General features: G+C 32.5%; 1 protein-coding gene across 7 annotated transcripts in view; it reads right to left on the bottom strand.

Annotated features, from left to right (window-relative positions):
- LOC109534506 (collagen alpha-1(XVIII) chain) overlaps positions 1-27,953 on the bottom strand; it is a 180,217-nt gene extending 152,264 nt beyond the window's left edge. For 6 of the 7 annotated variants that reach the window (XM_048669107.1, XM_048669103.1, XM_048669104.1 and 3 more), the window contains exons 1-2: positions 27,716-27,953; positions 23,838-24,127 (exon numbers count right to left, since the gene is read on the bottom strand). In XM_048669107.1, the coding sequence (XP_048525064.1) occupies positions 23,838-24,127; positions 27,716-27,866 (441 nt within the window). In that variant the 5' untranslated portion in view covers positions 27,867-27,953. Of the gene's footprint in view, positions 1-5,270; positions 5,517-23,837; positions 24,128-27,715 lie in introns of those variants that run through there. The other variant, XM_048669109.1, reaches the window with a different exon arrangement.
- Positions 27,954-27,959: the final 6 nt, after the last annotated feature.

Below are 27,959 nucleotides of genomic sequence, written 5' to 3'. Positions count from 1 at the left end.
AATTATATTATGTGTTAGCCATTATGTTCCTGACCTGAAATAAATATTCTATTTTTTGCTGCTAAGCATTTTAGAAAATTGAGTTTCGTTTTGCCTTGCTTTATCGTGTGCGGCTTGTCAGTCGACTTTTCTGAACAATTCTGGAGTTCCAAGAAAGCAGGCAGTTAAAAGAACTTTTTTCAATATTCCAAATTACTTTCTATCTGAAGACATTATCTGGATCCGGAAATGCCATTAAGCAAAGATGGCCAACTTTTGAAACAGATTTTCAATAACTGAGCATATTTATTATTTCTTTTACTTCATGTCCTTTACTTTTTGAGACGGTCAGGTTTTTTTGTGACTCAAAAGTAAACAGTATTTCATTGTGAAAAAACTCAACTGGTATTACTCAAATCGTCTTATTGGGTTTTTTAATCTCAGATACTAGCATACTTTTCAACCAATTCCAGATAAACGCGCTCAAAAGTTAGAGGGTTTTAAGCTGGAGCTCATTTTATATCGATTAGCTTTGTCGGTCGAAGCTTGCTTATTTCTTCAGAAGCTGGAGTTAATAGAAATAAAAATTTGCCAAGTAGCAAATATTTGCTAAATTGCCAGAGTTTCCTGAGATCGCAATGCTATTAAGTTAGCAAACGGTCGCCGAATTTTCAAAGACGTTCCTACTGATTTATTTTCATGTTCTAAAACCTGTTTTGAACTCTGTAGAGAATCTGCTTTGAACGTTTGTTGTTTATAGAGTCTTTTGAGTTAGAGTTTTTTTGAGTAATGCCCCTTCATATTTTTTAAGCGAAAGTAACCGTTTATAAACTGCTGAGTAAATAGACTGCTGAAATATCATTAAAAGAGAGAATTAACTGCATAAGTTTTGTAAAAGTTTAAATGATCCAAAAGGCAAGGTTCAAGGTTTTTGTGCCCATCATTTCTATTCATTGAATTAACCTTGCCTTGACTGAACTGTTTCGATTATTTCACGGAAATCTGCCGTTGCAAACGGACCAGTACTATTTTCGAGGATTTTTCTATGCAGAGCTCACCTTTTTAGCTTCCATAAGATCCACTGTTTCAAACCTAACGATTTTTCGATTTTTAACGTTTATTCGAGATGTGACTTTTTGGACTAGAATGACTAATTATACCTGCAGCACCATTTGCAACATTTTGATCAGTTACCTTAAATAATTTTTGTTTTACGAAACGTAAGGACAAATTAAGAAGCGGGTAGAAAAAAGTTGCTTGTCTTCGCATCAAAATGTTATCTAAAAGTAAAGGAGAATTAGTTTTGATTATTATTGCCTAGTTAATGCCGACAAAATAAACAGAAGAGAATTGAAATTGTGATCCCCATTCTTATACATTTTTGTTTCAGTTCCTTTTTAACATGTAACACGTAACATAGTATCGCTATTTTAAAATTTTAATCGAAATAAAACTTGCCTGTGTTTAATAGCCTGTGTTATTGCAGGTACTGCTTCATTTACCTTCTTAAAATAAATATCCTTCTTGAATATTTAATTGAAATACATTTATCCAGTATATTGCTTATATTAACCGATAAGTTTTTCACTTAAATCCAACAATTAAGAATGCAGTAAAGTTAGTTATTTCTGTTTTAAATTAAATAATATTTCTGAAATTATTATTTCGCAAATTTTTTCAAATCTCAATTAATTACTCGGATTTTAAGCTATCGTTCAACGTTGTTGTTGAAGGTTATCGCAAGTTATAAATAAAATAAATAAATCAATACCTTGGTTGACAATAAAAGATATTTTCATTTAATGTCTAGATATTTTTATCCACCACTAGCTCGCCAAGTTGCATTTGCTAACATTTTTATTTGAATTTCTATAGTCATTATTTCCTTTTCTTAATCATTTTGTAATAAATACGCTCGTTTTTAAAACGAGAAATAAATGTTTTTCAAGCATCAGGTGTTAGGCTTTCAGCCAATACTTGAAAATGATTTCGAAAATGATGAAAAAACAATTTCTTCTTGCAGTTTCGCAAGCAGGAGAAAAGTAGATCTTAGTGGACAACTTTCAATCAATGGGCACCTCACTTTGGTTTTCGAGTAAAAATACTATGAAAAATAAACATGTGGCTTGACAAAAGCAAATGCAAAATATAAATAACAAAGTTGACGTTTATTATTTCTTGTAGATAAATATCCCTTTCTTTATTAGGATGTCTGCACCTCTATTCACACTCCTATTTTATCACAACATTAAAAGGTAATTTTTCTCGTAAAAAAATGGTATTTTTGAATCGTTACCGAACCGAAGTTGATAAATATTTATAAATTAGCTTTAAGGCCGTCGGCGAAAATTGAATTAGCCGTTTTTATTCGGAATATTTTAATATTGTTTGACATGGATAACGAATTATGCGATAATTAATTTTTCGCTAAGCTGGCAGCGAAAGCATAACAAAAATAATATATACATTTTGATAAATGAAAATGTTCTACATTAATTATTAGGTGGTTGCTTTGCTCTTCTCGGTAAAAACTACAATCCGCATCGAATGAGATGATTTATTTTGTCGAAAGAATTGGAAACTGGAGCGTTTTATTACCTTACTAACTAGAAAATAATCCAGCGGTGGCAAAGCAAAATTTGGAATGTGTATTGAATTATGGTGAAAATATAACCGGATAATAAACATAAGCTGCTTTGAAAACCTATACAGTGTTAACTAATGGCTTCGTAAGAATGTGTAAGCGTGGGTTCAAAACCTATATAGCGTTATTCCTATCCTTGAAAATTACATAAAACAAATTGCTGCCATTCATCACTGCTCCTTTGCTCCTTGCTCCTTTCCCACCACATACGTTTCGCACGCATTATACAGCAATATTATCATTTTAGCTCAAACGACTGTACGCGAGAAAATTTATTGAAATATTATTTAATTTTATTGTCACTGTAATTCTCTGAAAATGTCACATTTTATGTCCTAACATCAGACTCTCGTATCACGTGTTGATAATTTAACCATACTATTTGATATCTGTGCAAATTGCAATCAAAATTATATTTGGATCTAATCTGTCTGTATTTAGAATGCTGGTTACAAAAGCACATTCAATATGAATTACAAATACACTGGCCAGCGTGTTATTTTAAATAATTCGTTATTTAGGTTCCCTTAGGGCATGGCACTGATTGACTTTTAAAGCCGTAACATCGAAGGAAATAAACGGAAAGATCGCAAAAAAACTTATTGGCTGTTCCTGAATTCGATATCCACATATCAATTTCATTTTCGGATTTCTTGGAGAATGGACTTGGAAAACTTCGCTCTTTGATTTATACAAATTATACAAAACCGACAACAACTCAATTTTTTTCGAGTACTTTCCTATTTTCTTATTACATGGGAGGGAAGCCAATTGGATAATTCATGGAGCCATTTGAACGTTTCTCTATTTCAATGAAAATGTTACTTTAGATAGATGGAAGCACCAGTAGGGATTTACGATTTGTACAAATGTCTGCAACGGCGATTCGATAAATAGGTTTATACGAAACAATACGAAAATAAATTATTCCGAAGAACATCCAATGGGTAGCTTTTGCATGATGATCGAATATTTGATTTTACAGCGCAATTAAAATTACAATTTTCTGTCTGTCTTAAAAGTTACGGCCGTTCGAAAGGACTAGTTATGAGTGGTATTTTCGACAAGAATATTGAACATAATGCCAAGAATTTCCTTTTTCTAGATTAATCTACGTTACATAAATGTGGTCAAGTCTATTAATTTTCTTTCGATATACTTAACGTAGAACAACTAGCGCAGATAATTAGCTATACTTTATTTAACAATAATCGTTCACTTCGCAAGAGTCGTTTACCTACAAGTTGAGAAATATTGTATGTTTGAACTCCTGAATTAGATCCCCTGCACGGTATTAATCAAGTTATTAGCAGGATGAAATATAATAAACTCCATCATTATATCCTATCAAGAAGACATAACTTAATTTATCTAAATATTGTTCACACTGGCGCATCTTATCTCATCAAAGGGAATTAATTAAATTAAGGATTAAATCGTCAATTAAAGAAAATTGAATAACACAAATCAATGGAGTTTACGACTTTTGCTTTCATCTTCAGTTCATAAAGCAACGCTTGTTAAGATGCATAAATTTGAATAAATCCAGCGAAATTCAAATTAAAATTCTCAAATTCAAACATAAATTAAATCTTGTTGAAACTCCTAAGCAGAACGCTTGGCCATAAAAATCTGCAATATAATCCGATAATCTGCATTATTCTTGTAATATCGCAGGGGATTATTCAACTGATAATCGCTATTTTGCCGCATTGCTAAAAGGGATTAAAATTATATAATCTTCGGGATTTACGATTTTCGCGAATCCTATATAAAATGTTTGTTGCCACAATAGAAGTTGTTAATTCACTGCTTTATTAGTTAAGTGATTACTGCATAAATCCAGGCTTTAAATTGGTATTTTAGTATGTATTTACTTAAATGTGTGGGATTTAATGCCTGTGGTATTATAAGCAGTTGCATACAAATTAAAGCAAGAAGAGCATTGAAGATTTTAAAAGGTACAGAGAAAGACAACATTCTAAATAAAAGCGTCCTTGATTATTAATTCTACTACTATCATTTCTTCGTGTAACGTTTTCAGTTCTGGAAATGATAGATTTTACATGGATATGGCAAGTCTGTCGATCAAAAGATTCATAATTGAAAAACTATTGAAAATATTAATACAAAATTTTAAATATTTAATCAAGTTTGAAAACCACCAGGAAATGGTAGCGTAGAGTAAAATTATTGAGAATCCAGCAAAAATCTATGAAATGTGAATATTTCTTTTAAAATTTAATACATTTGAATTTGTTAAAATGGTTCAAACAAAAAGGCGCTAAAATAAAGCAATTACCCAGATTTGAACAGGTAGCAAATTCATAGTTCTTTCATTCCCATTTGGAGTTTGTGATCATCTTTTGCTATGGCTGCTAAATTCTTTTTAAACGTTACTTTAAAACCCAGCATTTTTATTATTATTATTATATTATTCCTCCCATAATTTGCAGTAACTTTTTAGAATTAATATTTAAATATTTTTGAAAATTCGCATTTGCATGCAATGGTGTATTTGAAATGTATAGTTAAGACATTTTTTTATTAGATTTGCCTTTTAGTATTTCTCTGTAACATGGATAAATGAACAGTAACAAGCATGCAACAACACGAAATTATGTAAAATCTATTCATCATTATTCACCAAGTAATAATAACTTTTAATTCCAAACAATGACGTCCAAAAAGTTTTGGAATTAATTATTTAGGGGCTGTTCTATGAGAAACATCAACCGGAAGACTAATCCACAAAGAGCACAAAAACTGTAACAGCAAAAAGTTTTTAAAACTTGATAAAGTCGTGATTGCCAACAAGAGCGGCAAATAGAGCGCGTAGAGCAGCGTCGGAATGGAGCAAGCGACGTCGGCGTCGGCCACGTTACTATTTCGAAAGAAGCGTCGTGGTGCCGAACTGTGTTACATCTCTCGGTTAGGTCGACTGCGCACCAAAACAATAATTTTCTTATGTATTTAACATTTGTTTATTTTGAAAAGTTTTGCAAATTATCAACATTCTTTAAGTTAGGAAGACCATTAAGTTTAATAATCAGATCTTGAGGATTTTGCACTGAAATATACCTGTTTAACTCGGCAGATTTTACAGTATTTTACTTAATATTCGGTCAGTTAATTATTTTCACACGTATTACAAAAAATACTTAAAAAAAATGTTTAAACACTTATTTTCACCACAGCTGTGTTGGACACCATGGTGCCCATAAACTCTTACTTCAAATTGCAGCTTTTTAATTTTTGAACTAAACTAAAATCAGAGACAAATAACACATAATACATTGCCTTATCTGAAAAGGAAATTTTTTTTTCAATTGTATTAATTGGTGCCCAAATATTCAGGTAAACTGAATAATTGAACTAAAAAAAAAATTGTAACAATACAAGTAATACTCCAAACGAAATACATATGTAATTTTAAGTCTAATTATTCGAAAACTTTGCTGTGCTTTTAATTTTTGAACTAAACTAAAATCAGAGACAAATAACACATAATACATTGCCTTATCTGAAAAGGAATTTTTTTTTTCAATTGTATTAATTGGTGCCCAAATATTCAGGTAAACTGAATAATTGAACTAAAAAAAAAATTGTAACAATACAAGTAATACTCCAAACGAAATACATATGTAATTTTAAGTCTAATTATTCGAAAACTTTGCTGTGCTTTTCATTGTCAAATAGTTTTTTCTTATTGTAAACCCACTCAACTTACAATGTAGCATTATGAACATTTTCCCCAGTATTCTAATAGTGTTAGTACTAAATAATTTTTTTATTGGCAGTTTAAACGAACTAAACTGAATTTGATATTTGAATGTTTAACATGTTTTTACCATAACGTCTGTTCTCACTAATTTGTGAGTTCAAATAATTTTAATTTAAATTACAACGGGATAAAACAGCATTCTATTCAATTTGCATTAATGTTGAAATTCATGAAACGGGATACGAGTTGTATTTACTTTACGTTGCCTTTCAATTTAATAAAAACATACATTTTTCGGCAAGTGTCACCAAAAAGGTTCGAAATTATTTCCGATCGCCGTGTTTCATTAACTGATATTTAAGTATTCAAATAAAATATATCGAATGCACATTTTATTTAAATACAAATGATTTTTGCTTTTTGCGTTGTAAATGGCTATCATGCTATGGACTGAAAACTTTAAAGCAGGACCTACGTATTGACGGAAAGCGGGAAAAAATGTTCGATCTTAGAATTATGGTCTTAGGCGGACATAACAAGATAAGAATGGCCCTATACAAAACACTTCAGTAAAACCTCATTTGTACTTTGAAAGCATTTGCTTTATAAATAGACAAAAGTTTTAAAACTTCGCAATTTCTTACTGTAGAAAACCCAAAACATCCGTTATGGTCTCGATATTCCTCTACAAGTATATGCAGCATGCAAGCATTTTTTTTCACTAGCAAACAGCTCCCGAGCATATTCTTTGGAAGCTGCCTTAAGCTAATGAACTTAACTTGTAAAAACTGGAAATCGGATGTATTTCCACCGTATCTAATATTAAGACGATTCCCATGAACCTGGCGTCCAAATGAAACTTAAGAAATACACTTTATAAGTGGTGGCTGTGTTTCAGTGTTGATATTCGCTAAATTTTATATTTTTATTCGGGTCTTTTTTATTTTTGTAATCATTTTTCTATTTTAATCATTAAAAAATTTCAGGTATCAAATAATTCATTATGCACGCTTCCTCTTTATTCAACTCAACATTATATACAACCCTGTGTGAATGTTATATTTATAACATATTTTTTCCTGCATTTTGCTCGTACTAATCCGGTTAACCGGTTGAAACCGACACATTTATAAAAATAATTTGTTTTTAACGGTATTTTATGTCCGAAAGCGAATTAATTTTTGTGAAAGTTAAGTACTAAATTACGATAAGCAATGCGAGAGATAATAAGCATTAATTCGTTTGATTGAATATTTTCTATTATTTGAACATTTGAACAAAGCAGCAAGAGTAATCACATGCAGGGCATACAATAATACATAATGTCGAGAATATAAACATACAGCTCGTTTTTCATCCATTATTCCCAAGCTTAAAAGCTTTTATATCGGTTCGGATTTAGAGGACCCTCGAACTGACGATTGGAAACTTATGCCGTTATTTATTCAAGTTTGTGAACAACAAGATTGAGTACTTTTTCAGGCCTTAGAAGTTGAAAAGAACCGCTGCTGTAAATGCGTGCTTTTAATTTTCAATTCGGTGATTGTAAACAGGCAAAGGAAATCTGTTTCTCAACGTAAACAAAACGGAAGTTTATATAAACTGCAGTTAACTAAAATTGACGATATTTTTTGTTAGATCTGTTTATTCCATGTAATCGAGAATAGTTTCCAGGTATTATACAGAACTTAGTATTGTTTTGCTATGACTGGCTCGATCTATTGAGTAGAATTACTGCAAAATTGTGATTTAAAACTACCAAGCACCCATGTGATAGTATGAACATGTTTTACTTGCTAGTCAACGCACAAAAAAGCATTATGGCAAAGCCGTTAGTGGAAATCCGATTATAATTTGTTATTTACTATAATTTACGAACAAATCGCGTGCTTGCTTCTTGAGATATTCAATAGCTCTTATACAGTTCGTCAACGAGCGAAGTATAGTAATTTGGTTTTATATCCATTCATACTTGAATGTTCGCCGCAGTAACGTGTTTGTTGATTGCAAGAAGAACTTTGAGACAAATACATTATGCCGGCAAAGTTTGAGGTCCGATGAGTTTTTGATTCAAGTCATTGTCTTTCTATAAGAATTACGTATAATTCTGATTCATTTTCCTGACAGCGTGTACTTGCCATGATATTCTTATCTTTCCTGGGTCTAAGTCAAAGGGTGAAGTAAAAATTTTGAAACATTGCTTATTTCATTACGTTTCGGCGAGACAATAGCGCCATCAACAGATTTAAAATTTACACAAACTACAAACAATAATTCACAATTAAAACATGTTGTATAAAAACTATAATTTACAAAGTGTTAAAAAATTCATCAGTTTTTGAGGGAAAAAATACTTACTTTTGTTGTCTCGCCGAAACGTAATTAAATAAACGATGTTTCAAAATTGTTACTTCACACTTTGACAGACGCAGGAAAGATAACAATATCATAACAATTAGGTATAATGTTATTAATGCAGGATGGTTCAAAAAGTTATAATTAAGTAAACAATAAGTTCCATTAATTAATTTCAGATAGCACGTATCAGGTGAACATGCTTGTGGCAGACTTGGCAAAGGCAAAATAATTGTTTGAAATAAAAATTTAATTCTTTAATAAATATGTTTGTTTGAAAAGTGACCGTAAATGATACGCGAAAAATTTAGAGGATTACTTTACATGAGAAATTAGGGGAAAGTAGCAGTGCCTTGAATTTAGGATTTCAAAGTAATGTTTATTACATATTTCCTTTGCTTGGTTCATAATCGTAATTATTTCCCCAAGCAGTTCAACATGTTGTCAAAACATTTCAGCAGTAAATTACATTAGATTCAATTTTCATTTAACTTTGCTTGTTGTTATTCAGAAAAGTGAAATATCTCCTTCAGGTATTCTAACGCACCTGCATTGCCCCTTGTAAAGCAGAATGAACATTAATCATGAAGTCAGGTGTGCTTTCACAAAGGCAGTAAAAACTTTTGATTGAATTCTTTCATGAGAATGTGAGACTGAAATCCATGAGGAAAAATCGTTTTAACAGAACTCCACTTCTATCGCGCAGATTGAAATTGAAAAATATGTATAAATCAGTGGAGTAGCTCAATTGCGGACCATTTGCTTATTTTTAGCCTCAACTTTGATTTAGAGTGAAATGAGAAAAACTTCCAAGAAAGTCATCGAAAGAGTATATTTAATAACCAATATGTTCCAAGTATTTGGGTCGGAAAAAATTATCATTTAGTCAATTTTCTGACATGAAACGCTTCAGCTTTTTAACGAATACAGCCCATTTTAAATTCTTAGCTGGCTTAAGATTTGTCATTTGACTTGCGATGGATATGTAGCTACAAATAAAAATGTTTTGGACGTTTTACCTCTTCCTCGGATTTACTTTTTCAGAGGTGATTAATGGAAAATTACGCAGGTGAAAAGGAATGGAATCAAGTGTAAAAATGTAGCGATAATTAAGAATTTTCATAATGTGCGGAGAAAATAACATTTATTATTATTATTTTTGGTAATAGAATTAGCAGTCAATTTCCCGGCATCGAAAGTGTGGGTAAATTTAAAGGAATGTAAAAACTTGTACTGATAATCTTGCCAGCTAATGAAGTTTTCTAACTAAATCTGATTTGATTTCGAGTTTCTACTGGCATACCGATCTTTATATCAAAGCGATAAAAACTATGGACACAACTTTTGCATTATTTAAGGAAATTAATTTGGGTAGTTTCCATCAGTGGATTTTCATCCATTATAAATCAGTTTCGGCATTTACAACTTTGATATTATATAACATAAATACTATAACTTATTTCCGCTTAAAGATTCTATCTGGACTGCAAATAAAGGAAATCCGCATGGAAATTTCAGCGCTGTGTCAAATAAATGTTGCCCTCAAGTTCTTTCAGTGAGATGCGTTTTCATGCGCTTCCGACATCTTCAGTTAACGTTAAAGGTTCAATTTTAGATTTCCGTAGTAGTTACACTTAAAAAAATTGGACGAAATATTTCCACATCTAAATAACATCTGCCCTGAACACCGATTCACCGGCATTATTCAGCAGATCTCAAGAAATATGCAAACAAATCGGAATTACACGTCAGTTCGGAATGAAATTGAAAAAAAAATACATAAAAAAGCTAAGTTATGAGAACAACCTGTCATAAAGCGGCAAGAGCGCAGCTAGCTTGACGCTTGAAAATGGAAACTCAGATTCGATATTTGGCTAAATTGTTGGTAACAGAAATCAACCCTCAGCGTACGGGCTCTTCTATTTACAGTTGGTTTCTTTCCGTTTCCCTTATTGATAATTTGGCTCATTTTTCTGCCACAAGATCACAATCATAGTGGAATTTAAAGTCCTGGATTTTAAGGAACAGTTGGATTTGCGGAATATTTTCGGTAAGTAACTGGGTTTTGCAACTGAGAGTTTTATTGGAAAATATTTCTAAATCGTATTGGTCTCAGAACCACGGGGAAACTTAGATGATTTTTGTTTCTAACTGAAAATTGATAAGAAAAATATGTGCCGAATATTTAAATATTTATTTACACTCATTATTGAGCGATTTGGCAAAAGGCGTCTTGAAAGAATTTCTATAAAATCATCAGTAGATCTATTAGTAGATAATACCCAAAATAATATATCATGTCTTCAAAACCACAAACTCCAATTTGTATTTGAGAACACTATTTTATATATTTTAGCAATTTAGCAAAATAAAATCAGCATTGCAAGACGCACGTACTACATTCAAACGCTCTCAGGTCGTATTAATTATACTTTATTATGCGATTATTCAAAAATTACGAAATCAGAAAACACCTGATAATAGAATCTAGTTTAAATAATGATTGTAAATATTATTTATATAACTTTGTAGGTTGTATTTTTTTTTGTTTGGCTAATTGGTGTTCTAACTTGGTTATCATACCGGAGTGAATTATGCAGCTAATCTCTACGTTTAATATATTATTAGTAGTAGTACAATAGTTAGTTAAATACCCAATTAAATCACTATGCTCATAGTAATGGAAAGCACAGTTGAAGATATAGAAACATAAAAAACATAAGTAAAATTTTGCATACAGTGAATTTTGAAAATATATAAGAAATGTTTCAAGAACTTTCCACGTCATTACACACTGACTCGAGAAACGCTTAAACGCGAACATAACAAGAAATATTGATGAGTTTCACAGGCAAAAACTTTCACGATAATCACTTTGCAAACTTGTCTCGATCGTGCTCGATTGGGTGTATCTGGCAAAATGACTTTAGATAACACCACAATGTTCCAGCAAACTACGCAACAACCGATAATAAAGCGACATCGCAGCTTTAATATCCGTCAAGATCCTGGTATTAGTTTAAGTACAAAGCCTTTTAAAGATTTACGTGCAACTATGCCGAAATGCGACTCAAATTTAAGATTCGCTCGAGTGTCGCGTTTGCACAACCATTAAACCTTGATTAATAATGCATCTAATATTCAATCTAGATGTATAGAACGACTAAGTAAGTATTGGTTTAGATTAGTGTTTCATTCCACCAAAGTGCATACTCATATCGCATTTGTATCTATCTAACGGAAACTAAATTCCGAAACTACTCTGCAAGAACATAAAATGTAATCACTTTTTTTCCCCAAAAATGCTATATATGATCAGTATTTACTTAAATTAGTTATAGTTGCGTCCAATCGGATCAATCTGTTCATGCCGTAGCTATTACTGTGCTGCACTTGTTGTATAAACCGAAAAAAACAGAATATAAAGGCAATGCCGTGACGATACACTGATAAGAGAAATTGGAGTAACATTATGCCTGAAAGCATATCCGATGATATAAATGGAAATGTGCTTTAATAGACGAGCGGCTTAATTTGCTGACTTGTTCTCATTAAAAAGAATACTGCTTTGTTGGGAAAAAATATATACAGGATTTTGCAATTGAATTAAAAGATACAATTTAAAAGCAAAGGGAAGCGTTGCAAACATTGGCTACAGTAACGGGATCGAGAAAAATGAAATGCTTGATCGACTAAATATGATATCATTTCGTATTTTATAAAATATACGTTTAAATTTGACCGGTTCAGATCAAAATTCAATTCAATTCCTAGGAACAAGCAATGGGTGCTGAATAGGAATGAACTAATTAAAGTTTATTGCGAGAATCTTGGATCTCGTTTGAGAGAATGTGGTCTTTGAATTTGAAATTTGCCATGTTCTTGGGATCCGCGGTTTAGTATAAATAGCGGGAATATTAATAAAACATATTTTCAGTTTCAGAAATAACATAATAGGAGGATTTTACTTTGATCTATATAGGGTAGTTAAACGCTGTCCTGGATATGTCAAAAATAAATATTCAGAAACTGCAAAAATTGTGTTTAAACTGCATTATAAACTAGGAAAGTTATGCGTGAAAACCATTATCAAGATAGGAGCAGTAGTAGTAGTGTGTAACAGCTTTATAGCGCATAAAACATATTATACATTTTCCACAATCACTCGGGAAATTAGGTTGCTTGTCATTTTTCTACACATGTTCACCCTTTTCTGGATTAAAACGAAAATGTTATTCTCGTGAGACTTCAGCACTGAAATACTATTTAAAACATTCACATGAATCAAAAATGACGAAATAGCGATGTCCAACTAGATGACAGAAAGTAGTCCTCCTTTGTTATCAGAAGCCGGAACATTTATGAACATAAAGACAGAATGCCGTAATTTTACTAAGTATATTTGTTTCTGTACATTCGCTATATCTGACGAGATGTTAAGCTAATGTCTAAGTTCATTTCTTCCTTTGATTCAAAACTAATTGAAACACATTTAGGTGTTAAAATTTTAAATAACTAAAAGATGATTTAACCGCAGCAAAAACTAAACATCTGACGTAAGCTCACAAGAAAAATCTCATGGAGTTAAATCTGGTGATTTGGCAGGCCTGCCCGCCTCAAAAATTATCAAATAAAACTGTGAAAAGCTCATGATAACAATTTCCGTCTGTTTAAAGATCTGGTAATATATGTGTGAGCTTATGAGGATTTCCCTTTCTTGCCCTGCCCATGAATTAACGAATAATCCGTTTTAAAACCGTGCGCTTCTACTAGTATCTACATTTTCAACAGACCAAACATGCGTATCTAATAATCACAAATTCCAAAATAACTTTTGCGTTGAAGTTAATTTTTAATAATTTTAAATTCTTACATTTTGTGTCTCCGCTTTTTTATGTTTCTGTGAATTTACATCTAGGCTTCTCGAATGGAGTTTGTAGAAAACAAATATAATTTGCACTCGATTTCTTTCAACTATTTAAAACACTTCCATTTAAGTAATAGACGTGGCAAATTAGTGATTTTTTTCTTTTGCGGGGCACAAATGCTGCAAATCGGCATCCTAAATTGCTTTAGCGTCAGTTTCCTTTTCGGAAGCTTACCGGATTTTGATGCGACTTAGTAGTTTGACGAGATTGGTTTCGGTAGCCAGATGAGAGAAATGATGGGTACTTAGAAGTTCTGTCCAAGTCAGGTTTCAGAAAGTAATCACCGAATGGTTATCAATTTATATCGAAGTCAAGCCAACTTCCAAAACTCGCGTCCTTATGGTTTCTAATGTATTTTGTTCACAGAATTTAAAAAAACTAGACAGTAGGACATAGTTGTATAAATCAAATTACTCACATTTTCATTAAAAAATAAAAAAAAAAAATGTTTTTTTGCGTATGAATTTTTTATTTTACTCTTATGTACATTATTAATCTTCTTGTTTTAAGTTTACTAACAATATTGCAAAGCTGAATTTAAATTTCTGTATGTTTAGGCCACAAAGACATTAGCAGCAGGTAGAAAAAGCCATAGAATTTGCCTCAAACGAGCCAAAAAATACTAATTTACTGCAAATATATTTAAAGCTAATACATTTAAAGGCGAATTATTTTGAAAAAATTAGAAATTAATTCCTGAATAACTGAAGTTTCAATATTTATTACGGTTTCATATTTGATTTACCATCTGACTGGATACATCAGATAGTAATTGAAATATGGTTTAAATACTGTTTAATAGGTATAAAATTTAAATTAATTCATTTTATGCATTTGCTATTTAATAACTAGTTTATGCGTTTTAAAGTTTTATTCGCTACATTTTAGAATATACAAATTTATTATTAAATTCGCGAATAAAGCTCTGCAAACATTACATCCAAATTGCATGTATGTTAGTTAGCTATTCAATATTAAATATGATTATGACAACATTGTGTACATGTTCATATTTTCATAAAATGTTAACTAGTTAATAGAATTTCGCAATAATCTTTAAATAAACTTATATTACTTGTTATGCTTATTAATCTAAAATCCAACTTTTTCTTCGCTGTATATAGATCTCAAAAAAGTTTCGAGTGAACTTTATATATACTGGGTGTCCCATAAGCTCATGATCAAAAGGGTACTGCGATATTCTTTGGACCAAAAGAAGACGATCTGACCTAACTTTAATTAACAAAAAATGTGGCTCTTCTGCTATTGATGGTCAAAGTTCTTCAAAAACTTTATCTTTTTCGAAATATCGGGAGAATGGTACGATGGATTTTAGTGAAAGTCGCTGTGAATTTGTTCTTATGTAAGACTCATATTTTGATGAAGCAATAGAGTTTAGCCGTTTTGGACAAGTGGTGAATTCTTGAGTGTCGCGATACAAAAACTGCCAGAACTTTTTGTTGGATGATGAAATCAACTCATTTTTTTACGTTGATGAACTAATCATTTGTGCACAATTTTGTGCTCTTTGTAAAATCCTGTAACATTCATAGTTTTTGCGTAAAAAAAATATGTTTTCTAGTCACTTAGCAGTGCTAGACATTTACTGCAAATATCCGCCGCGTAAACGGGTACGCTTTCACGAAAAATATCTTCGCAAAACCCTAATACTTTGACCATGACCTTGACCATCTTCATTAGAAAAGGTAATTCAAAACAAATTTGTGAGATTGATTGACAATTAATTTATGTCTCGTATCACGACATTTGCAGTTAATGTCTAACATTGTTAAGTGGCAAGGAAACAGATGTATTTTTTTTCGCAAAAACTATGGATGCTACAACATTTTACAAAGAGCACAAAATTGTGAATACATGATTAGTGCATCAACCTAAAAAAAATGAGTTGCTTTCATCCTCCAACTAAAAAGTTCTGGTAGTTTTTGTACCACGACACTCGAGAATTCACCACTTGTCCAAAACGGCTGAACTCGATTGTTTCATCAAAATATGAGTCTTATATAAGAACAAATTCGCAGCGAGTTTCATTAAAACACATCGTACCGTTCTCCCGAGATTTAAAAAAAGATCAACTTTTTCAAGAACTTTGACCATCAATAGCAGAGGAGCCAAACATTTTTTGCTAATAAAAGTTAGCTCAGATCGTCTTCTGTTGGTATCCAGGTAAACCAAAGAATATCGCCGTACCTTTTTGATCATGAGCTTACGGGACACCCTGTACAGTAGCAATCATTCTCAGTCAAATATAAATGCGCATTTGTACTTACTGAATAATAAAAGAGCTATTATTAACACAATTATGAAATTAAAGATCAATGCTATGTTAAATAATTTAAGACACATTACCAATGCAATTTTCGAGCTTTTTGCCTTTTAGGTACTTAGGAATTAGGTGCACTTTCACATAGCAAATATGTTATTAAAACTTGCGGACTGACTTCAGAAACCTTCAGTGTTACGCACCAAATTGTTTTCTTTCTAAAATATGTCGATCCGATTAAAATTAATTAATTTTAAATTAAAGCTTCTGCCTCTCTCCCAAAGCATGTTGAAATAAGTCACTTTCGACAAACTATTGAACAAAATTTAACTTAGGATCTTAAATGCGAAATAAAATTGACCCTCTTCCTCTCTCCCTCGAGTTGGACTTCTCGAATAAACGTTAAACCGACATCAGTGAACCATTATCTGACATCAGATCTAGAAAAAGGTCAAAATCAACAGGATAACACACCGGAAGGCAACTTTCTGTTTGTTGCTGTGTTTTAAAAAGAAGAGGGTAAGGTCTGGATAGACAAAGCGAAGGAATTTGAGATTTTTTATTTCACGTTTTAAAAGAGAAAAATGTAAGCAATTGTTAACTTTGCTAAATAATGTCGTCAATTTATATTCCTTATTCATTTATATTATTTGCTTCTGTATTTGTGCATTCTTGCCACTGATATATGTAGAGAACATGTTTCAAAAATCAACAGCAATAACTCAATAAGAATGACAAATAAATATAATTTTTCAGGTAATTTTATATTCAAGTTATTTTGAGTAAGTATATAAGTGTGAAGCACTAACAATATCTAAAATTCATTTAAAAAACCAAAGTAAACATAATAAAGCTTTACGGTTTTTGTCATTCTTTGCAGAATACGGATCATTTCAATAGCATTGCACCGAGAAACAATGTGCCATTGTAAAATCGAATAAAACCCCGATTCGTTTATCTCGAAATGAAATCCGAAAAAGGTCCGAATAGGAGGATCCAGAAATCTGCAACGGTCTGACGCGTAACAATAAAACTAAACGAAATCGCTTAATCTTTGACAAAAAATCGGTGGGAGGTTCCAGTACATGAGCATTTGTCGATTGTACGATTTAAAAACGTGAGATTCAACTTTAATGTGAAAAGGACTGAAAAGGTTTTGGGGCAGCAATTGGAGGCATCGCTTTTTCACAGATAATCCAGGAAACATTTGCCTGCATGGTATCGTGGATTGTATATTTGAATGTCGAATAAATATTGAAAGGGTGGCTATAATATCAGCACGTAAATGTTATTAACATGAAGTTTCTATGGAGGACGGTGTCCTAAACAATAAGGTTGCCATAAAGTAGAAAGCCGACGCTTTTATTGCTGACTGCTCAAAAATTTAAATTCGGTAGATACTGTTCGCGGTTTCTAGTTTTAGAGGAAATAAATAGTACGCTTAACAAAGCAAATCGGAAAAACGCTTTTAGCAGCCGGGAAATAAGTTTAAGTAGAAAACACTATTACTAGGAAATTGCTTTACGTTCTCTGTCAGGTTGTTTTACGACGGTAGAAATTGAATTTTGACTGTTATTCAAATGGGTTGGCTATTATTTACGACAAAATAGTTATGACAAATAACAAAGTTGATGATGGTGAACCGAAATCGAAATATTGATTTCCAAATTTCATATTATAATTTTTTCGTGAATTTCAAGAAGTTTTAATAATGGGACAATAATTTTGAAAATATTTCTCTAAATAAGCTCAAAGTTAGGCCTGGGTAACACTGGGTTGAGTTGCGCTTTTGCGTTGATGCCGCTCTGTTAGCTGGTGAGTTAAAACTAATTGCTCCTTACTGCGCCGCACCTCGAATTGCGCTTGTGGCGAAATAAGTCTTGAAATGAGAACTTTTACGACATTTTTAATCAGTTGAAATTTCGTTGGTTTTTAGTCAAAATTTTTACATTTTACATTATTAAAAAAATAATGCGGTTATTAATTTTAGTTTTGGCGTTCTGCATTAATCACTGCAGCTGACTGAAATTGAAACAAATATCAATGGCTCTAAACTTAAAATGAAATTAGTGAAAAATCGGCACTTGGATCGTTTTTCGTTTAGTTGCAGTTGACTTTCGTGTGAAGTGGGAACTTGTAATTTGCCTTTGGAAATATTGCAATGCAAACAGGCACTTTCTACAAAAAATGCCAACAGTAAACAAACTGAAATCGAACTGCCAATCAATAGCAGAGCAATGAGTCATGGATAGGGCGAACAATTAAATTATCATGTTTATTCTGTAGTTCGGTGTCTTTTTTCTCGAAAAGGTGTATCTATGAATGTTCAGTTTGCTACCGGCAGTGGACCAAATCGGTCGATAATTGCATTCTTAGATGGGAAATATAGAACCATTGTGGCCCTTATGGCAAGTGAAGTAGTTCGTGAAAGTGTAGTTAACTTCTTGAGGATTGATGTGCAGAAAATGGAGGATGGACCAGGTCGCAAAAACCTAGTAAGAATGATCTCGAATCTATAAATCTTTTAGCGCTTGAACTGAGTTTAATTTTCCGACAAGCAATTCGAGTTTATGGATTCTTTAAATTTTCCTCTCTTTCCTGCTGTTATTAAACACATTTTGTTCTTTCGTTCCAGGTGGCACTACGCAGCTTTCGGTAAGTTTATCATTACTTTGCCCCTGGTTGCCATTTACATGTAGAACGTTTAGTCTCTTATTAATTAACTGATTCGTAGGGTGGATTTGGTATCGATTCAGCTATTGGTCCTTTCGTAGTTTATTTTTAAACTTTGGGAATATTTTGGGCGGTTGTGTGTTTTTATATTAAGCTCATCTGAAGCTTTTCACTAAAGAGCCATCAATAATCAGCCATAAATCAGCTTATTGATGGTGTGGATTTGATTCCGATTAAACCATTTCACAGGAAATTTTGAAACTTTCGGAATATTTTGGGAGGCTTTGTATTTTTGGCTAGCTCATCTCCAAAGAACCGTTTCAGAGAAGCAAATTTGGGTTCCAGCTTTATGTTTTTTTGTTAAAAAAGAGTTTTAGTTTTGCCTCTTCTTCTCAAATTGTGAAATCGACTGAAACATGACCCCATTTTTTTTGACGTTGCTCAAGAACCATTTGAGCCACAGAGTTCGTTGTTATATTTTTCTTTAGAGAATTGGTAGAAGAAACCCTGCTGGAATTGTTCCAAAAAATCACACGAAAACGTGTACATAATGTCAATCTTTCAAGTTTCTACTGGCTTTACTTTGGAAGTTGCGTGAAAGCGTTCATTTTCAAATCAACATTTACAAAGCGCCCAAAATTCAGGATTTCTTGGGATTTAAATGAAGTTTTGAAAGTTTTAACGCATAACTTTGAACTCTAAGAGTATTTTTTGTTTCTGAGAAATTTAATTTCGAAAAATGCGATTCAAAATGTGTTCCCGCAACAAACTTAAAGCCCTACGAGGTCCGCGCTGGAATTGCAAAACCAAAAAAGGTCATCACATTTCTTAGCAGTAATTTTACCCAATGAGTGACTGAAACGCAACTTCCCCGGTGAGTTACTGTGCCGGTGCGTTGGGTTGACGCAATAAGCGATTTAGGCAACACTGTGCCAACTCCTGAAAATTAACTGAGTTATTTGTTCGGAAATCGGAATATTGTTCGGGAAGTAATGGGTATTTGGCAGCACCATTTGGTTCAGCATTACTTAAAATACCTTTTAATTTTACGAGATCCGGTGCTAATTATTTTTATTAAAATTGGTAATTATAGTATTGCGAATTTGTAACACCCTGTAGTAATCGAGTAGACGTAAATTTGCCCGTAGTTTTGCATTAAATAGTTTGAGTTGGTGTTTAGTTGAAAGGATGTTTCAAAAACTTTAATTTGCTCCCACAATAAATATTTTTAACATCAATTAACAATTTTACTACGTATGCAGAAGTGATCAACATATGCGGTTGAATTCTGTATGTGGGACGCGAAACAGCACGTGTAGGGACAGAAAGGCCTCATTTCTGCATAAAGTTGGATTGATCGATTTTGAATTAATCACATTTTTAATAGTCAATTAAGTTGCTGCGCCCTGACTGAGACTTAGTGAAAATGAATACAATATTGGGAATTAATTCGTTGGAACACAAACATAAATTTCATTCGTTATGCCCCTTTAAACACGTTTTAATTACATTTCAAAGTCGTAAATATGCCAGAAATTCTTGAAACACTTAAAATATAGCGAACACGTCAAATGCATAAAAGCATTGTGATAATTGTGCCATATCTCCTGAAACTTCATATGTTCGTCCATATTTCTCTGCAGGTTGGTTAACATTAATGAAATTTGGGTGCCAATACATGGACGAATGATATGGAACAAACAGGAAAAAAACACCCCACGGGTAATTCGAACGAGATATTTCGAAACGGAACTTTTCAGCAGTTGTGGGTTGTTTACCTATGAGAGTGCATATCGCAATTCATGCATATCCTATTTGCGTCATTTAAATGTATTTTTTGCATGCAACTTTCTTAAAAGTAGTATTATATTTTAAAGGACTAGAAAAAAACAATATTTATTTAACTAACTAACACTGCAATTGCAAATATTAACGTCATTTATGATGTAAGTTCTAATTTAAATTAAAATCATCAAACAATATTATTGTTCGTATATTACTGTACTAAATCGTAAGAGCTATAAGTGATAACAAACGGACAAAATTTATATTTATTTCATTTAAAATAGCCTTAAAATTTAAGTTTATGTGAATTTTCATTCATCTGATATAGCAAGGGAAGCGCTGCGGAAGTCAAAGTATCGGTGAAAATTTTCCGAAACTAACAAAAATGGAACGAGAACACAAATTTTAATTTTTCAAGAAATATCCTTTATTAATTCCACTACATCTCAAACTTAGCTAAATACACATTATTCTGGTGTATTTTACTTAAAGAAACATGCATTCGTTCTTTGGATTACGTCCGTGCTGCTTCAAAATTAGGAATAGCCTACACGCTTTCATGAATTAAGTATTTGATAAAACTGTATAACGTTGAATTGGGACAGTGAATATATTTTTACTATACAGAAAATGTGCTTAATATGACTGATAAACGATTACGTAATTACACATCCTCGACTTATGGCACGTATTTGGTATTTTAATACGCTATTGGGAAGAACATTAGCAGAAGGAAACCGACAGTTGATCCGAAAAGAGTTAAGTATAACAAACTTACGGGAAAACTCATGGATAATCACTTGTTTGAGTGTTCCAACAACCAATTCCGGATCACTTTTTTGTTCTTTACCAAGAAACACCCAAATTTGTAATATTTAATTGTGGTAACATACATTTATAAACAAATGATTATTGAGAATGGTGGCAAAAGTTAATAGCACAGTTTGCACCTACTTTTTAAATTTTGTACCCACTTGAATACCCACCCAAACAGTAACTTTCAAGTGCAGGAAAGATGAAAATAAAATCCACTTTTCCATCGAACGGCAAAGGAAAAGCCTGAACTTTGATTTGGACACTATTTATGAAGGTCCCTTTATGTTCAAAATATATTTTAAACAACAGATCATGACTATTTAAGTGAATTTTCATGACATACAATTTTGCTCGGTCTATCAACCATGCCTTAATTTGTATAATAGATAATAGAGGTTTATTCTGCTGATCCTTGGTCCTGGTGATTATTCACATTAAATGTTCTCTCTTACGGCAAAGATGCCTTTATCCATGACTGTTCAATAATAAAATTATTACACTCAAAATGTGTCTAGTTCAAGTAGTGATTACCATTAAGCTTTAGAGGATCGTTAGTGAATCGTCAACTATATAACAAAGTAAGCCGTAGTGACAAACAAAGTAGCGCATTTGCTTGATATAGAATCTCAAAAAACTTATACAGAACATTAGCAAGCTGCGGCCCGGATTTCGTAAAAAGAAATCCTCTGGCTAACAGTATTAATGGATAATTTGAGGAAAAGGCGAGGTTTTCAAACAATTCCCGAATTCTCAGCAGTAACAGAGGCACTTTAAGAAACCATCTCGAAGATAATTAATAATCCTAATCGCTGGGCCAACAACTGTCCAAGTTACACTTAATGCGAAATCGAGCACAATGAAAACCAATAACAAGAAAAGAATAATACTTAACTGGCAAATAATTTATCAAAAAGCGCAATTGAATTACAGGATGATTGATAGGCTCGGTCAGCCGAAATTAATACACGCCTTGTTTCGATCTGGGTTATGGATTATAGTGGCGCGCAGACTGATTTATTGTCGGTCAAATAAAACCATAAAATGTTTTTATTTAGTTAAATACCTTTCACGAAAGCTAATTTATTAAACAGGATATCTGGGAAGTGTTTTAGTAACACTTTGTGTCAATAGGAGAACCGCCATTAAAAAAGTAGGTAATTTATTCTTGACAGAAACCTGGAAGCTAATACGAAACAGTAACATACACTCACAATGGATCAGTCTCATACAAATTTCTAATGTTTTAATGAAATTACTGCGTTTCAGAATGTACAAAGCAATAATTCAAATCGTACTACAAACCTGGAGAAATTCAATTAAATCAATCACCGATGAAAAAGCAACAAAGCGGAACAAATTGTTGTTTCAAATGATATATTGCCGAACGAAATATTATTATATGATGATTGATTGAAGCTTGAAAATGATTTTCACAAAACCCTCTCATACGAACAGTTATGGGAAAATAAGAGAAAACCACAAGTGGGGTGTAAAACGTCATTATGGATACCACTAAGTATTGGGGTAGTTTATTATTGTGTAAAAATTTAATATATAATTCAGCTGTGCAATCAACGTCCTTGCAACGAGAACTAAAATTAGGTTCCTGGATTTACGGATTTTTAATTTTGTTATAAGACATATTTAAAATAAGACAATTTAAGTGGATAGTTAGAAAATTAAACAAAATACATTCGCTTCAGTCACTTAAATAAATAGAATTCAAAAGTAGTACATAACATCGTCATCAGGAAAGCGGACACATTTTCAATACAACATCTCCTAAATGGTTTAAATACATTTAGTTATTTCACACTTTTTCATAGCTTTTAAAATAGCTTCAGTTCAGAATGATCTAAGAGATGTGAGTTTAAATTTTTACAAAGTTTATTTCCAACGCAAATAGTAATCAATTTTTACAAAAACTTTTCGTGGATTATAAGAATTCTAGGATGTGATTTATTGACAGTTTTTTAGCAATCACTACAAGACAAATAGTTCGTAAATAATTTTCACAAATACGTATATGTGGGGTTTTCTGGTGAAAATAATATAACGCATTACATTTTGTTTCAATACTTTGGAAAGATGTGACGAAACACTTTCCAAACCTTTTGTACCCACACACTTAGGAACTTCTGTCCTCATTTTTTAAAATAAACATTATTTGAGCGTTTAAGAGTTCATTCAAACTGTCGGTCGAAAAAACAACATAATAATTCTTTATGCAACAAGTGGGTATTTCTAGCTTTTTCTTTTTTACCCATAAAACTTTCAAATTATGGTTAACTGATTAGAAAATAAATTGAAAGCTCAACTATGTAACAAAATACAGCAATCAGTTAAGTATTTATTAATTATTCTATCCAACCAAAAGTTGATGTATGTTTCGCAAAATAGATCTATCATTCCCGCAAGCTCTTAAAACCCAATTTTAGACCCTCTATGTTTTCTTAGCCGCGTATGAGAATTACCCGCGCCTGCATGTGGAAACTAAGTGCCCAAAATACGTTTTTTAAGGTAAAGGTGGTGTACAAAGTTCAAACCTAATGTATACCGCCTTAAAATAAATATACTTGTTATATTAAACAGTTATCCGTACAGCTTCGACAATATGCGACAAATAAACATATACACTCTAAACCAACTTACCTCGAAAGCATCACCAATCAGCGGTCCAGCTTGGGCCAAATATAGTGTCGAAGCTGAGCCAAAGTTCAACTTCAATGGCATTCTCTGCGTTGACACAGTTTCGGTTTCGGTGCAATTGAAAAACAAGGTAACATCGTCTAACGTTACTCGGAACGCAAACTTTGTCCATTTCTGGACGAATTTCGGAACGGTAAAGTTGGCAAGAGCTCGAGATGTGACGTCTGTGGTCACGTCCGTGTAAAAAAGACTGAGGATTGTTGATGACCCGTTGTCTGGTGCAATTCTCACGCCTGCAACAATATTATGCCACGCTTTTATTTTGTTTTATTTAAGTCACACTCTTAGTCTGTCTAAGGCACGAATAAGTCCGAAAATATTATTTAATCTTAATAGTTGCTGAATAGGTTTTAAACGATTATTCTCCCATGACCCTTTTTCGCCCTGTTTGCTTTCATTTAACTATAAGTTTGTTCTTCAAATTCCGTCTATGTAAATTGTCTAAAAGCTCTATAATGTCTTTATGAAGGCGAGACAGAATCGGGTATATTTAAAGTAATGGAAATTTTGAGCTGCAACGGGTCAATTTTCTGTTAATTAACTTAACCACAATAGATATAATATCGTATCTGGAAATAATTCAAATCGAATATTTCTTGCGCCATTTTATCCTGTAAAGTTATAGGCTTCATTAGTTTTTTACGAATTAATTTTTGTTTAATTAATTTAAATTAAAACAGACTGGGTATTGGAATAAAATTGTTCATGTTGTAGAAAGTTAAACCGCATTTAACTTTATATTTTCCAGATACATCCAGAGCCTATACAGAATGATAAATCAAGCAAAATAATATTTGTCCTATTTTCTTCTCGACTTTAGGCATTATTTAACAAAACAAGTGAATTCTATTTATCGCAGTTACAAAACATAGATATCGGTAAACTTAGGGTCACACTTCACTTTATATAAACAAAATCATAAATCTTCAACTGTATGAACTAAATTGTTTAAAGAGTTTTAAATAATATTTTACAACTTTCAAGCAGAAATGCAAATATATAAATACATATACCACCGAATAATAGAATATCAAGTAGAATGCAGAAAAAATGAAGTTCCTGCAAACATGAGCGAGCTTGCAATGCAAACTTATATATTTGGTACAAAACTCCATTCGCTATTGAATTCCCAACTTGTTTTCTTACAAAAATATTTATAACGCTCGTGTTTTACTCCCAGGAGCGGTTTAGAGACCTTTCGGTCTCATCATATGGGTTCAGCCTGAAAATAACACCCCTAAACTTGTACTTGTATTTTCCCATATATTTTTTAGTAGGGGAGAAATGGCCGATCTGATAATTTTTAATGTTTCATTTTTGTACAAGATTCGTGTTACCTTAGGGTGGCAACGATAAAGAACATGATTATGCCTCCTATGTTGCTGAACCTGCTTGAACACTCGAATAAGAACGATATAACATAACATAAATACAAACACATCTTTCGGTGGTATTATTTTAAGGCTAAGCCCAGGTGATGAGAGCTAAGATACTCGAAACAGCGGTTTCAATATTTACTTTATTTTTATATTTTTTTTATCATCATCATTTTATCTGTTTTTTCCGTCTGGTTAATCTAAAGAAACATTATAGATACATTACAGTTTACCGTCAACGCATAAAATCTTATTTGGTATTTTTGCAGAGGGTTGATTTAAGCAAATTTAGTAGTATGATTAATATTTATAAAAAAGTTAAAATTAAATGAAAACTTCTCTACATACCCCGGCTGTTGTTCTCTAATATTATTCGGTTCTTTAATATAAAATAGAAATCGGTTAAATTCCTGAGCAGATAATTTACTAACTTGCACTAACTGTACTCATATTTGCAGTGGGTTGTCCATATCTTCAAACCGAAAGATTCTCAGACAGCACAAGTTCATACAATCGAACATTTCCGCTTGGTAATCCAAGTTTAATAATTATTATGAAATTTTCATTATTATCAGTGCTGAATAATTCAGATAACATGCTGAGAGTTTCTGTTTTGCATCTAAAATGCAGATGTCAGAGCAATGCAAGCTCCAGATTATGTACATGAAATATTAAGTCGATTGAACAATTGCCGGGAGATTATAAAGCTAATTTGATATATTCGCCTTTGCGCCGATAGAAATGTGTATTCCAAAATCCAACCAGTCAGGGGAATAGGAAATTCCAAAACAACGTAAAAAAAGTATAAAATATTAAACATGTATAATAAGCACAAATGTAATATTCAGCATTAGTAACCGTTGGCCATACTTATAGTTTACGACCAGGTAAATAGTAACAGAAGACTGATTTTTGTTAGAGACCGAACTGGGCTTGAATATGTTGAAACATCTACCGACTAATACAGAGAATATTTGGATTAAAGCTCTATTCTAAATCCGTTATTGTCAATAAATAAGATGTGACCAAAAGTTTGAACTTAGTTTATTTATATCTTTTCAAGGCAAACGATTCTAAGTAAGTGCTGGATACTTTAAAAATTGGCTGTACGTTTACTAAATTTCAAAACAAGCGTTTGTCTTGCTCGAATGCCAATTTGATCTGCATTTAACCATTAAAACGTTCGTAATAAAGTTACTCCAAAGTTTCTTCAATAGTAGATTCGGTTATTTCGGATACAGAAAACATAACGGTTCCTAATTTGATTATGGCAAAAGATTTGAACGTCAATTAATTAACAAATACGCTAATGTTATTATTTTCATTATAGATCTAAAAAGATCTTAGACAAACTAGACCATTAATTGAGTTGGGTTTATGAAATAAACTCTCATCCAAGTCCGCGAAAAAATGACTGACATAATCTTGACTACCTCAAATTAATAAAGAAAAGCAAACGGCAGTTTAATAAAGCAATGAGGATGATTAATTCAAATTCACATGGAGCATCTGGATTTTACATCCGAGAAAGGTCAAATTAAGCCGGCGTGAGGAAGTTCTGATTACATGCGAAAAAGGTCTTTCTCGTCAAAACTCAGGTCGTTAAATAAGAATGTTGTTTTATACCATTAAAAATTTAGGGAACTCCAACCGGTCTGTGCAAACTGTTCAAACTTTACCCGGCATATTTTTTTGGTCAAAACTTCGCGCGTGCATAAATAAGAGTAAAACTTAACTTTGCTTATTTAAACCTGACTGGAACCAACTTATTCTTAGCCAACTACTAAATAATAAATGCATAACAGCTGAAGTTCTCAAAAAGTTCAGGTGTAATGTGATGCGTTGTGCCTTCGTATTGGCACCACAGCTATGGATACATCTACTGAGAAAAGTTGTGAAAAATAAGATGTATAACACCTGAACTACATAAAACTCGCAAAAAACAAAGTGATAGATTGGGCCGAAAGGGTACTTCTGATGCATTGCATGCTACACTCTTTATAGCACGTCCTTTATATTCACGCCAACTATTTAGTGCCTCCCTAGATAATAATTTTGCGCAAAATATATCGTTTGCTCGACAATTTTATATTGAACTGAATAAGGTTGTCAATGGAGCTCGAAGTTCCAAGCAAATTCTGAAAATATGGCGAAATTTATAGTCCCAAATTGTCTGGGGATATGATTTATATTCTAAAACTGAACCCTTATGTTCCCTTCAATAGAATGAAGTCGGCCCACTTCATAATAATAGAAGTTACGTGCAAGAAGGAGCCTGTTATTACAACCTTTATCCTATAAGTTAGGATTTGATAGAGTTGCGTTTCAACTAAATAGCAGAGTACCATATGAACAGTTGGCCGGCAAAGCACTTTTTCTACCGCACGCATAAATGGAAATTGGTTAATTTTGAGGGAACAAATGTAAAAAAATTTTGAGTCTTACCCAGTTCGACAATGGATTCCATGGCATTGACAACGGCAAAAACAAATCCACCATTTCTTGATCCGGGCTTGGCGTTTATAAGGATTGCGAACTCTTCACTTAATGTATCCGGCAATATCTGTCTGTATGCCATTTTCACATCTGCTCCCATTCGGAAACCAAACGCCGGAAATCCGTCCTCACTTTCATCCACATATTGAGTTTTGGGATCTTGCAATGGTATGGTAACGGCGTCCAATAAGTT

This window comes from Dendroctonus ponderosae, unplaced genomic scaffold (genome assembly GCF_020466585.1).
Source record: "Dendroctonus ponderosae isolate FM_Combo_2020 unplaced genomic scaffold, Dpon_F_20191213v2 Dpon_F_20191213_8, whole genome shotgun sequence".
Lineage (NCBI taxonomy): Eukaryota > Metazoa > Arthropoda > Insecta > Coleoptera > Curculionidae > Dendroctonus > Dendroctonus ponderosae.
Note: the sequence above shows the minus strand (reverse complement) of the source record. Positions and strands in the feature narration are given on the sequence as shown.